The sequence below is a fragment of the Furipterus horrens genome, unplaced genomic scaffold, assembly GCF_987537825.1.
Source record: "Furipterus horrens unplaced genomic scaffold, mFurHor1.1.pri manual_scaffold_4, whole genome shotgun sequence".
Classification (NCBI taxonomy): Eukaryota; Metazoa; Chordata; class Mammalia; order Chiroptera; family Furipteridae; genus Furipterus; species Furipterus horrens.
In genome coordinates this window covers 97,502,615-97,516,117 of record NW_028327174.1, presented here as the reverse complement: position 1 = coordinate 97,516,117, position 13,503 = coordinate 97,502,615, and the positions used below count along the sequence as shown (strand labels likewise).

At 48.8% G+C, this 13,503-nt stretch overlaps 1 protein-coding gene and 1 non-coding gene across 3 annotated transcripts in view; one reads left to right on the top strand and one right to left on the bottom strand.

Moving 5' to 3' along the window:
• IQSEC3 (IQ motif and Sec7 domain ArfGEF 3) overlaps window positions 1-13,503 on the top strand; it is a 47,043-nt gene that overhangs the window by 18,916 nt on the left and 14,624 nt on the right. For both annotated transcript variants that reach the window (XM_090273830.1, XM_090273831.1), the window contains 2 exons: window positions 5,828-5,950; window positions 6,451-6,617. In XM_090273830.1, the coding sequence (XP_090129956.1) occupies window positions 5,828-5,950; window positions 6,451-6,617 (290 nt within the window). The remainder of the gene's footprint in view (window positions 1-5,827; window positions 5,951-6,450; window positions 6,618-13,503) is intronic.
• LOC150012505 (U6 spliceosomal RNA) lies at window positions 5,085-5,191 on the bottom strand. Its single transcript, XR_016510846.1, has one exon. It is a non-coding gene; the product is annotated as a U6 spliceosomal RNA (small nuclear RNA).

Below are 13,503 nucleotides of genomic sequence, written 5' to 3'. Positions count from 1 at the left end.
TCAGCGCATCCTGAAAGACAAGCACCAGGCTCCCAGGTGCCAACTAGAGCTCTGAGATTCATTACCAACTCCTCCGTTTCCTCACTTCCCACATCCCCTCCATCCCCTAGTACCATATGTTTTTCCCCCAAGATGTATCTCATGCTGTCCCTTCAGTGTGTCTCCACTGCTTCCACCTCAGCTCAGACCCATCATCTCTAGCATCCTAGCTGGGCCCCTTGCTTTGTTCCTGTTCCCTGCCCTCCATTCTCTGTTCATTCTCTCCCAACAGCCAGAGAAGACTTCTTAAAACAAACTGGGTCATATCACTCCTTTGATCATAGCCTTCTGTTGTCTCCCACTGTGTTCAGTATAAATTCGAAAATCCTTCTTGCGACTCAGAGAGCTCTTGACTGGTCAAGCCCCGCCCACCTCCCTAGCCCCACAGTCTGCATTCTCCATTCTCCCCTTGACTGTCTGCTTTGAAACCTCATTGACCCTTTCTAGGTCTTTGAAAGTTCTTTGCTACCACAGGGCCTTGGCATATGCTTGCCCCATTCTGCCTGAAAGCTCTCCCCCACTCCTCCTCTGCCCTTGGTCAGCTCCTACTCATCTTCTAAGTCTCAGCTCAAAAGTCATGTCCTCAAAGAGGCCTCTCTGAATGCACCAATATAAAATACATCTCTGTTGTCCTCTCATGGAACCCTATCTTTTGCCTACATAGGACTTGTCACAATTCTAATGAAACAATTACTTTAAATTCCATTTGTCTCATCAGGACAGGGTCTTTGTGTTGTTTGCATTTACACTAGGTCCTTAGCATAGTATCTTGCACACAGGAGACACAAAATGCATGTTGGAAGGAAGGAAGGAAAGAAAGGGAAGGAGGAAGGAAAGGAGTAAGAAAGGGAGGGGAGGAAGGGCAGATCAGAAAGGGAAAGGTACGAGGTCAAGGATTTAGTCCGCTGCTGTGAGCTCTGTGCACCCAGGCCAACCCTGGAACTGCAGGGTGGCCATGCAGCCTCATGTTGACTGCTGACAGTGAAGTGGCTCCTCACACATGACTTTATGGCTGTGGCTGGTTGTCCCCCCTTGGCCCCTCAAAGGCTCCCATCAGACATCTGGGTAAGGTAGCAGCCCCCAGGGAGACACATTAGGGACAGACGTGGAGAGAGGGAGGGGTAGGTTTGCCTGGTCCTGGAGATGCCAGCAAGGACGGATCTACACAGTCCCCCTACAAGGCCATCTATCTTGCGAGCTTCAGTTTCCTATATATAATAAAAAATAACAGTGATGGTTAATATTGCGCAGGATTGAGAAGACTGTCATTGCACATTAAGTGAGCTGCTAAGAATAAGACTCAGTGAATGAGATCACAGAAGAGATCCCCCCACTAGCGTTAGGACCCCACCCACACCCCACCCGGGGAGGTGGAGAGGGCTCAGGGAGGGGAAGGGCCCTCACAAGCAGGAGGCCAAAAACTTGCTCTTCGTAGTTGTGGGAGCACGGAGCAAGCCCCTTTGTGGTCTGTTTTGCCATCTGTAAAATGGGGAGGTTATACACCAGAATACACCACCCAGAAACATGTGCTGTTTTTCACCTTAAAGATGATCAAAGTGGAGAGATGGCTGTTGGCTGTCCTGGGTGGAAGCAACAGGATGAATTTGAAAAACTGTCAACAGTCTGCTTCCCACAAGAATTTCAGGGTGGCAATAGGGAAGGGGAGATTTTAAGTGCTGGTAGGTACTACAAAATAATAGAAGCAATGGTAAAGGGTAAGAGGAGAGGAGAGAGAGCAGAGGTCAAGGTGCAGGCTGAAGCTTCTACTTAGGAGGTGAGAAAAAGTCATGCTGTGGGGAGGGGCAAAGGTTGTGGGCACATCCAGGATGACAGAGCCCCCTGCGGTTTGTGAGAGAGCACGGCCCAGCACCTGCCGCAGGAGGCACAGGCCCTCCCAGGAAGGTGCTATGGGAGGCATGGGGAGAAGCAGTCTTCGTGAACTGTGCACCAAAGCCAGCCAGAAAGGATGCTCAGACTCCTGCCACCCTGGAGCACCCAGAGCCCTTACAGGCTGACTGTGGGCCGTGTCTGCTTCGGGTTCCTTGTCAGAGAATGTCAGGGTGCGGCGAGTCCTGAGTGGCCACCTGGTCCAACCGCAAGCCTACAGAGAGGAAGAGAGTTGTCTGCTAGGGGGTAATCGTGCCCTTCCATCAACCAACACAGCTTCTTCTTTCCATCTGGGGATTTTGCAGAAAATATTGAGATTTTTCCCTTTAGGATCTGAGAAAGCCAGGATACTATCTGCCCATTAGAACACTGCTACCCCGTGGTAGCAACTGCAAGGAGAAAGGCATGAAATATGTGTGTGTGTGTGCGCGCGCGTGTACGTGTGTATGTGTGGTGGGGGACAACATCTGTCTGTACCTCCCTCCTCCCCTCCCTCAGCATCCCCACCACAAAAGCAGCCCCTGAGAGCTGGTGGGGACACATGTGCCCCATGAGCTGCTGCCCTGGTGGTCCATGAGTTGCTGGACTCACATTTTAAAAGCTTCCACATGGGCCGGATCCCCACTTCCCCTTGCACTCAGCTCAGCTATTAGTTTTCAGTCTGTGAGAATTGGCTGGAGAGTTTTGAAGAATGCTGATTCCCAGGCCTTGCCTCCAGCTATTCTGATTGGTAGATCTGGGATGGGGTTGAGGGTCTACATTTTAACAAACCTCCTTCCATGGGGTTTTCAAAGATGTGAGATGTAGAGACTGTCCTGCCCCACAGTCCGGGTATCCTTCCCTGAAGTCATCACCCCTATGATGGTGACTGATTTATGTAGCACCCCCATTCCTGGGCTGCGTTTCCAGCTGGCTGCGTCTCCCATCCCAGCCCCTGACTCTCAGGGTCTGGGCTCATTACTAGAGCTTTTAGCTGCAGGCCCGAGTGAGTGAGTCGGCTTCGTGTCATCGGAGAGAAGCGCTGGAAACTAGGCCACCATGCTTGGCCAAGCAGATCCCACCCTCTCCCAGCTTCCTCACCCCTCCTTCTGTCAGCCGCCCACAGTGCCTGGGCCTCTGGGCACCCACCCTCCTCATCATGGGGTGAGGCCTGGACCAGAGTGCTGGGGTGGAGGGTACATGCACAGAGGCTCTGGGAGGGATACTGATGAGGGTTGCAGGTTGCCAGGACCTCAGGGTTCAGGGACCTGTGGGGAGAGGATGGTGGCAAGTCTTGGGGGGTGAGGCAGTTAGATGACAGACCAGGGGAACCGGTGGCCATTCTGGGGTCCACCGAAGAGGCAGGCCCTGAAGACGGGTTTGGCCAGGCTGGAGTTCATTGCTCTTCCCCTTGGCCTTGCAAGAGTCAGGATGGGAGTCCCTGGAGTGACAGGCTGTCGTGTGGCTTCCCCCTCCCCCACTTCATGGCCAGGCCCACCAGGTCCAGTCTTGGCTGTTCTCCTCCCATCATTGACTCTGTCTTGTCCTGTCCTTGTATCCTCCTCCTCCTCCTCCTCTGCCTCTCCCTCCTCCCTCTCTCCGTCCTCCTTTCTCCTTCTCTCTCTCTCTCCTCGTTCTCTCTGTCCCTCTCACTTAACTCTGTGTCCTCAGTGTCTCTCACTGTCTCTGTGTCCATCTCCTCCCTCCCTCTCCCATGTCCCTGGCTTGAGAATGACTGGTTCACGTCCTCCGGACAGAGAACGTCCCTGTATGGCTCAGTCGTGCTGGACTGATACCTCCTGCCCATGCTGGGCTATGGGGACAAGCAGATGTGGGCACCAGGGTGCTGATCTCAGAGCTCACGCTCCATTGCAGAGGGGTTCAGGGAGGAGGTGAAAGAGCTGCCAAGACATCAGCCTGAACCTGGAGGCCCTGACTACCCAGGGGTCTATCTCAAATGCTCAGATGCTGACACTACCAGCTGTCAAGCTTGGGCCAAATTCTTGCCTCCCCCTGCCAAGCCCACCCTCTCACCCACTCACTATCCAGATGAACACGCCTGAGAGAAGGCTGAGTCAGACCAAGATGAGGACAGACTCCCAGTGTGAAGATGGCCACCCTGCCTGTCCTTGGGGGTGGGGGAAGGAGAGCCTCTACAAGCTCTTCCCTCTAGGAGTCCTCGGTGATGCTCTTTTCCCCTTGGTCCCCTGAAAGGAGTAGGGGAGGCAGAGCCCATGGACTAGCAGAGCCACGGTCACCGCTACGTGGGCATCTCCCCTTGCTTTCTACTAGAAGTTGACATCAGAGCCTGGGTTCATTCGGATCTCTGCACAAGCCGCGGGCCCAGCACAGCTGCCAGGATGATGGCGGGGGTGGGGCCTGCTCCGGGCAGCCACTATTCTGAGTCTACATGCCGGGCTCAGCACTCACGGGCTGGCAGGCAGGCGGTGAACAGGACCTTGATGCCCGGGCTCACGACTCCATGGTGGAGTCTCTAGGGTCCTTGGGAGCAGAGTGGGGGTTGCTCACCTGCAGAGGGCACTGGGGGCTGGGTATGAAACGACCAGGAGAGAGGAGATCGGAATAGAGCATGGGCACAGAGAGGGGAGGGATCAGCTCCCAGAACCTTCTTGTCAGGTGTAAACTTCTGCAGTTCTCGGGGAGAATTAGGTCTGCAGCTTAGCCAGGCCTCAATTCCTGCCTTGTGCTCACAGCCCTGGGGACAGGCTCCCCAAAAGAGGGTAAGGCAGGACCTAGTGGAAGGGAAGGACCCCCAGAAGCAGGCCAAGAAAAGAATAAGTCTGATTAATGGGGGTGACTGGCACAAGCCCTCAAACACCAAAAGGGGACATTCAGAGGCAAACTCTCCAGGGTTAGAGGTGGCATTTCAGAAATGGAAGGGCCCTTGGGGAGCAGGACTCTGACCTCTTCCTTCTCAGAAGAAGTGAGTTTAAACTAAAGTCACAAAAAATTCAGTGGTCGGCCCAGGCCCAGAGTCTGGCTGTGTTTTTCACCCTGTCCCCTCCCATATGGGGCCAATTGGTCATTTTCTTTTTTTTTTTTTTTTTTCGGATATAAAAATGTATTTTATTATAAACAATTAAAACAGGGACAATGGGGTAATGCCCTGTAACTAGACAAATTGATGGGACAAACTACAAAATCCAGTAATAAATGCAAAAAATATGGAACGCTTCACGAATTTGCGTGTCATCCTTGCGCAGGGGCCATGCTAATCTTCTCTGTATCGTTCCAATTTTAGTATATGTGCTGCCGAAGCGAGCACCAATTGGTCATTTTCTCTCAATGGCCACAGCTACCCCTGATTGCTGGGGCTCCTTGGCTGCAAATGCAGGACCTGGGAACCTACAGGCAGAGCTGGGAGGGTGGTGCAGGAGGAGATTCCCTCACCCAGAAACCCAAATGGGACCTAGAAAGGGAATCTAGGGAGACATGTGAACTCCTAACAGGTTTCTGGAAGAATAGAAGAGTAAGTTGCATTCATGTATATCTTAACCCTTTGTCTGACACTGCAATGCTCTGAGTTTGAGAAGAAAGGACTTGGGCTTTGAAAGTTTAGTCTCTGGCCAGCTCTCTGGCCTTGGGCAACCAGCTAGCCTCTCTGGGCCACAGGTCCTTACAACAGTCAGCCATCTGCCTCTTCGGGCCACTGTGTTAGATGAGAGGCATGAGAAAGTGTCTCTTAAATTATTAGAGGAAGACCCCTGACAGGTGAGTAAGGCCTGGGAGGCCCTACCAGTCTCCTCCTAGTTGGTCCCAAAGGGATCAAAGTCCCTCCCTCAGCCCAGCAGGTTGGGATCTTCTAGCCACTGGTGGGCTTTACCTTACTCCTCAGCTCCAGTGAGATGGGGAAATTTGGGGGGCCACCTGTCCTCACGACCCTCCTCCCGCCTGCCCTCAGCTGCGTGGTGGATGAGATGGACTTCTCTGGCATGGAGCTGGACGAGGCCCTGCGCAAGTTCCAGGCTCACATCCGCGTGCAGGGGGAAGCCCAGAAAGTGGAGCGACTCATAGAGGCCTTCAGGTATGACCCCCTCTGTAGGCCCCCTCCCTTCAAACACCCTTCAAAACACACCTGGAGCATGGGGGAGGCTGGGGTGGGGAGGAAGAACTGCTGCAGGCCTGGGGGACCAGAGGTGCTGGAGGGTCAGTCAAGGGCTGGGAGAGGTCCTCTTGGCGAGGTGGGAGAGGTGGGCTGGGTAGAAAGAAGAAAAGGAAAGGGACAGAGGCCCTCGAGCCCTCCAAGCTGGAACAGCCCTGGGCCCCAGGGGGCCTGCGTGCATCTCACTCACCCAGCAACGTGCAGATCTTTACTGAGCATCTGTGCAAGGCTGGTGCCGTGGTATCCGTGGGTGTGCGACACCTGTCCTGTCCCCTCAGAGGGGAAGAGGAATAGGCTGTGGGGCAAATCGACAGGTGCGGGGAGGCCGGGATCGGGGGTGGGGTGCCCAGACCTAAAGCCTTGCTGGAGCTGGGGAGGGTGGGGAAGGGGCCTCAGCCCCAATTCTGTGTCCCCCACCACAGCCAGCGTTACTGCATGTGCAACCCCGAGGTGGTGCAGCAGTTCCACAACCCCGACACCATCTTCATCCTGGCCTTCGCCATCATCCTCCTCAACACTGACATGTACAGCCCCAACATTAAGCCTGACCGGAAGATGATGCTGGAGGACTTCATCCGAAACCTTCGAGGTGAGGAGGTGGGGCCCGCGGGCCTAGGTCACTGCTTCAGCCTGTTTGGTTCAGCTTTAAATCTGTGAGTCTGAGCCCAGTTGTAGATTGTCACTCCAGCAGCGAAGGGCACCAGCCCTGGGCCGGGTCAGGCATAGCCTCCTGGGAAAGTTGCTTGCCTTCCAGGCATGTGGGGGGTTTCCAGGAGCCAGTGCCATTGCTCTGTACCAAGCAGCAAGGGCCCTTGGACCGTGCCCTGTGCCCGGCTCCGACTGTCCTCCATTGGTTTACCCCTGGGCCCTGGCACCATAGCTGCTGCCTAGGTGGTACAGCCCTCCCCACTGCACAGCTCGTGAGGGCTTTTACGTCTTGGGTTCGTTTAAGTCAGCCCTGCAGATAATGTAAGGCATATACCAGCCAAGTCCTTTTCTGACTGATACAGCACACCACCTGGCAGGTATCAGACAACCAGCAGGATGGGATGTATGCTCAAGTAATTGTTTCTTTTTTTAGCATCTTAAAAATAAAAGGTATGCATGATCATAATTTAATAAAGTCAAATAATTCCACAAAGCTTACTAAAAATAGTAGTCCCTGCCCCTCTTACCACTCTCCTTTCTTACAGGCATTTTTTTTTTTCTCTATATCACTTAAAAACATGCTTCCTTCTGCTTTTTTTTTTTCTTCTTATTTCTTTTTTATTGGTATAAAAACATATACTGTAAGGTCTACACATCCGAGATCCTGACAAATGTTTATAGTCCGATACACCTATGTAATCACACCCAGATCTGAATATAGGTTACTACCCTCACTGCAGAACATTCATTCAGGCTCCTTTCCATTTGATACCCCTGCCCAAGTCCAACGACTCCCTGACTTTCCCTCACCATTGACTAATTGTGCCAGTTCTTGAACTTCACATGAATGGGATTATCCAGTATATATACTTTGGTATGTGGTTTCTTTCATACTCTGCCACTTATTCATTTTAATTTTTTAAATATTTTATTTATTTATTTTTAGAGAGAAGGGAAGTAAAGGAGAAAGAGGAGGGAAATATTGATGTGTGTGAGAGAAACATTGATTCGTTGCCTCTTGCAGGCCCTGAACAGGACACCTGGCCTGAAACCCAGGCATGTGCTCTGACCTGGAATCAAACCAGCAACCTTTTGGTTCATGGGATGACGCCCAGCCCACTGAGCCACACCAGTCAGACTTACTTATTCATTTAAAAATTTTTAAGTATTATCTATTGATTTCTGTCTTAGTCTCTTCAGGCTGCTCTAACAAAATACTGTAGCCTGAGTAGCTTATAAACAACAGATACATGTTTCTAACAGTTCTGGAGACTGGAAGTCCAAGGTCAAGCACAGGCAGATTCAGTGTCTGGTGAGAGGCCACTTCCTGGTTCTAGCTGATGCTCCTTGCTGTGTTCTCACATGGTAGAAGGGTTGAGGGAGCTCTGGGGGTCTCTTTCATAAGAGCACTAATCCCATTTGTAAGAACTCAACAAACCTGACTAAAGCACCTTCTGAAGGCCCACCCCCTAATACCTTTGGGCATTAGGATTTCAACATATGAATTTGGCATGGACACGGACATTCAGACCTCAGCAGTCTCCCTGTGTGGAATCTGAGGATGTAGCGCTTTCATCCACCTTCTCCAGCCTCTCCCCACTAAAACTGCGTCACAGCCCGTGCTCTCAGTCCAGTTGTAGCATCGTTTTTGTGGACACCAGTGTTTATGTTATTAAAACTAGGTAAACACAGACTCAAAGCTGAGTCTTGACGTATATAATGATTACAAACCCTTTCTATTTCTATTTTCTTTTTTTTTTTTTTTCATGCGAAATGAAAAGTTTTATTTTCTTTTTTTTTTTTTCAGATTTAATGTGTTTTATTGATTAAAATATTACATTTGTGCCAATTTCCCTTCCCTCTGCTCCCCTCCACCCGGTGGCCCCCCTCCCTCCAGTTGTCCCCCCCTTTTGGATTATGTCCATTAGTTGTGCATACAGTTCCTCCCAACCTCTCTCCGTCTATTCCATTCCCTCCTACCTTGATCCCCAATTCCTATATCATCTCCCTCCCTTTCCCCATTCCCCCTCCCTGTTGACCTCCCCCCAATATGCTTCCCGTACCCACAGTTCCTTTTCCACTCTCGTTGCCTATTTAGTTTGCCTTTGTTTCATCTCCCTAGCTTCTGTTTTTTTAAACCAGTCCCTTTAACATCTCATATAACAGTGGTTTGGATCTAATGAACTCTTTCAGTTTTATTTTGTCCTGGAAACACTTTCTCTGTCCTTCTATTCTGAATGACAATTTCGCTGGATAGAGTATTTGTGGTTGTAGGTTTTGGATTTTCATTACTTTGAATATTTCTTGCCAGTCCCTTCTTGCCTGTAGGGTCTCCCTTGAGAAGTCAGCTGATAGTCTAATTGGGACCCCTTTGTACATAATTCTTTTCTTCTCTCTTGCTGCTTTTAAGATTCTCTCTTTATCTTTAATTTTTGACATTTTGATTATAATGTGTCTTGGAGTGGTTCTCCCTGGGTCCAGTCTCTTGGGAACTCTCCTTGCTTCCTGGACCTGCAAGTCTATTCCCTTCCCCAAGTCTGGGAAGTTCTCCTTTATTATATTTTCACTCAATTTTTCAAGTTCTAGTTCATCTTCCTCATTCTCTGGCAAACCAATGATTCTTATGTTGGGCCTTTTATAGCTGTCCCAGAGGTTTCTGATCCTCTCATTGTTGCTTCCCATTTCCTCTCGCTGCATTGGTTGACTGCTTGTTCCTTCTCCATATTCCAGTTTGTTGAAATGAACTCTGGATTTTTTCTCACCTTCTATCTCGTATGCGGTTTTGTTCCTTTCGTTATGAAATTTTTTTGCTTCTTTCTTATCTTTTTCCTGCTCTTTTGTGAATTCTGTAAGCCACCTGATAACAATGGCCCAGAACTGAGCCTCTGACAGGTTTCTTATCTGTTCATCTTATCTGTTCTCTATCTGCTGCCTGGTGAGCTGTGCCACCGGGATTTCTATAGTTGTGTGCCTCATTTTGACAGATGCGTTTTGTTTTCTTGGGCCGGCTGTCGGGGGCAGTGCCTGTGTAAGCGTCACAAATCAGCGACCGGCGCCTGCCTGTCCGCGACCTATTTCGCAGCCCTGTGGTGCTTTCTTTGGGGGCGGGGGTCCAAGATGGATTCACACAGTTATTCAGCTAGGAGACCGGGATCCGTCCTCCCGCCCCCCTGGACCTCACTGTTCAAGGCGATGCGGCGGCCGCTCTCCCCAGCGCCGGGGTCGCGCACCGCCAGGGGCTTGGCTGCCGGGACTCCTCGCCGCCCTGCCGCCCCGCCGCTCCGGGTGCAACCGCAAACAGCGCTGCCCTCTTTAACTCTTACCTGCCCAAATGGCACCGCTGGTTTATAACTTCATATGTTGGACTTCCGTGTAGTTTTATTTTCTGGAATTTCTAGTTATCCTTTGTTTTGAAGTAGTTGTATTCCTCTCTAGTTGTAGAGGGAGACCTAGCGTGTCCGTCTAAGCCTCCATCTTGGCCGGAAGTCGTCTATTTCTATTTTCTTTGGAGTGAAGATGAGTGTTCTTTGTGTGCTTAGCTCTCTAGGTACCTGCCATTAATTCATCTCCAAACTCTCCACGGTAAGTGTCAAGTCCCTGTAAACACAGTGAGCTCCAGGAGGCATTCCATGAGTTTCAACTTCTGGGCTCCGTCTCTCCTGGAGCCTCTGGCTCTGCTCTGCTCTGGACAGTGCACGGCTGCCACTGTGGCTTCTCCCCTCACTGCTGTCTGCGGATCTCCTTTACCTTGCTCCTGTGTTAGATTCCTGTTCCCTAGAGTTCATAGCTTCCTCTTTGAGAGAGAAAGGTACACACCATTTTTTCCAGAAAAAAAAGGTACACTGGAGGCAAACTTTGAGAACTTGTATGTCCAAATATGTCTTTTACTATCTTCACTCTTGATTGAGAGTCTGGCTGGGAATAGAATTCAGATCAGAAACATTGAATTAAGAATTTTAAAGGTGTTGTTCCATTGTCTTTTAACTGACAATGCTGAAGAATTCTCTTTCATTCCAGTTCCTGACCTTTTGCTATTACAGTATTCCCTCACTTATTGAGAGTGTTACGTTCTAGACACCCCCGCGAAGTAGGAACTTTACATTTATTCTACAGTCTTACACCTATGTAACTTTAACAACATACATATACAGTACTGCAAAATCCTGCGATATAGCGAAAAATCCGCGATAAATAATTAAATATATATTTTAAAATCCCGCGATACAGTGAGGTCGCAATAAGTGAACCATGATATAGAGAGAGACTACTGTATTATTTCTTTTTTTTCCCTCTCTGAAAATTTATAGGTTCTTCTCTTTGTCCTTTGTGTTCTGAATTTTCATCATGATGTGACTTCTTATGTTTTTTTTCTTTTTTTTTTTCATCTATTGTACTAGGCACTGGGTTGTTCCTTTAGTCTAGAAACACAAGTCCTCCAATTGTGGGACGTTTTCTAAATACTGCATTTGTTTTCCCCTACATTTTCTCTCTACTGTTTTCCTGGAATTCGTATTATTCAGATGTTAGATGTCCTAGTTTGATTCTCTAATTTTTACAGTCTTCTATCTGCCATCTTTGTCTTCTTGTTGACTTTCTTGTAGGTATCCCTCAGCCTTAACTTTCAAGTCTCCTACTAAACTTTTCATTTCTGTTATATTTTTTATTTTAAGTAACTCTTTTTGTTCTCTAAATGTTCCTTTTTTATAGCATTTTATTTTTATTTTGTAAATGCAATATCTTTTTATATATCTCTGAAGACATTAATAATATGTTTTTATTTGTTTGTTCCAGTTTCTTCCTGCTCACCTCTATTTCTTCTGGCTTCCATTTTCTGTTTTTCCCATATTTGATTCTCATACATAGTTGATGAAACTTGATTGTCCACTTATATTTAAGAGTGAACCACTAACCAACTGATTAAATAAACACTCTGAGTACGGGTGGGCTGCTGAGTGGTGGACTTTCTCATAGGGTGGTTTAGTTGAGCTGTTTCGTTGGGGGACCTTTACTGTGTGATCTTTGGGTGTTTTCTCTTGTGCTGGTTGATTTACCAGAGAAGAAATGTCCAATCTGTTATCCAGAAGTGATGAGTCTGACTGCCAACGTTCTCAGATCTTTGTGGGTACACAGGGCTGGGTGGGGGGTTCTTAGTGCATACAGATCAGTTCAGTCCCCCAGTTTCCAGCAAAGACTCTCACCTTTGGCTGGGCCTGGGGTCCCACAGCCCAGAGTTCCTGGCTCACCCCTTCCATAAGATTGACCTTCAGTATTCTGCTGCAGTGGAGAAAGAAAGAGAGAAATCTAAATGTTTTCTAGATTTTCAACCTATTTTCCTGTTTCCAGCCCACCTTCACCTCCACCGTGAGCGATCCTATTGCCACCCATTCTAGAGCTCTCTAGGTTCTGTTGTGCTTCCATGTCCAGTTTCTTAGGTTTGCTAATTCATTTATCCACTCACCTGCTTCTCAGGCCCCATGGTGCCGTCGCCTCTTCCTCATCCTCTTTGTCTTTGTGAGGGAAGCCTCTTTTTAAAATTCCTTTTCACCAGAATATTCAGAAAGAGAAGGTGTGCAAACTGCCAGCTTTACCTGGGCACCCTCTGTGTATTCAGTCTTGACCCCTGCTTTTTCTTGCCCCCAGCCTGATTTCTCCCATTCCCCCAGGGGTACTGCATGGCCCATTAGCTCACCTTTAAGAACCAGGTACAGAAATGGCTGGTGTGGCTCAGTGGGTTGAGCACAGGCCTGTGAACCAAAAGGTCACTGGTTTAATTCCCGGTCAGGGCATGTGCCTGCGTTGCAGGCAAGGTCCTGGTTGGGGGTATTCGAGAGGCAACCAACTGATGTTTCTCTCCCTCTCTTTCTCCCTCTCTTTCTCTCTCCCTTGCCCTCTCTCTGGTAGAAGCAGGGTTAGTACAGAGAGTTGCTCACAGAAGGTGAATGTCCTTTCAGCTGTACAAAAACTCCTTTAAAGACACTTGTCAAAGTTGCTTTATTTTAAAATTTTCCCTCTTATCGAAGAAGCATATTGTCATTAAGGATTTAGAATAAGTAGAAGTTCTTTATTGTCTCTGCTTCCAAAGAAACTTGTTTTCATATTGATATATCTCTTATTTTAAAATTTTTTAAATGATTTGAGAGAGAGAAAGAGAAAGAAACATGGAATTGTTGTTCTACTTATTTAGGTACTCATTGGTTGATTTTTATATTTCCCGACCAGAAATTGAACCCACAACTTTGGCGTATCGGGATGATGCTCTCACCAATCAAGCTACCCAGTCAGGGCCTCCTGTTGCTATATTTCCTCCTAACAATATTTGTTATCAGAGTAATAACATTACTATGAAGAAGGAGATGGTAGCAGGTCTCCTTACCTGCACTGCCACAGGGGACTCCTCTTCAATCAGTGTTTAACTCCTGCCATGTTCCCAGTGAGGGAAGAACCTTGTCACCCATTCAACAACTAATCATTGAGTGCTGCGCTCCCTACCGGAAGGGAGGGGAAGGCCTGAGAGGGAGGACAATTGAAAAGAAAATAAGACAGGGCATTAGTCTTCAAGGTGCTCTCCTGGCAAGGCTGGGGACAGGAGGGCGGACAAGAGGACGGCAGAGGCGAAGTCATATAGCAGGATCGCGCTCTGTTTGGAGATGAGGACAGCAGCCTGGGAGGTGGGAGTGGAGGTTCTGGAACAACAGAAGATGAGGCTGGAAATGTGTGCTGGGGCCATATTATAGTGATGTCTGGCCAAGAGTTTGTCCTTAATTTAGTAGATATGGGGAGCCAGCCATTAAAGGCTTTGGAAAAGGGACAGTGCACAATGAAGGCCA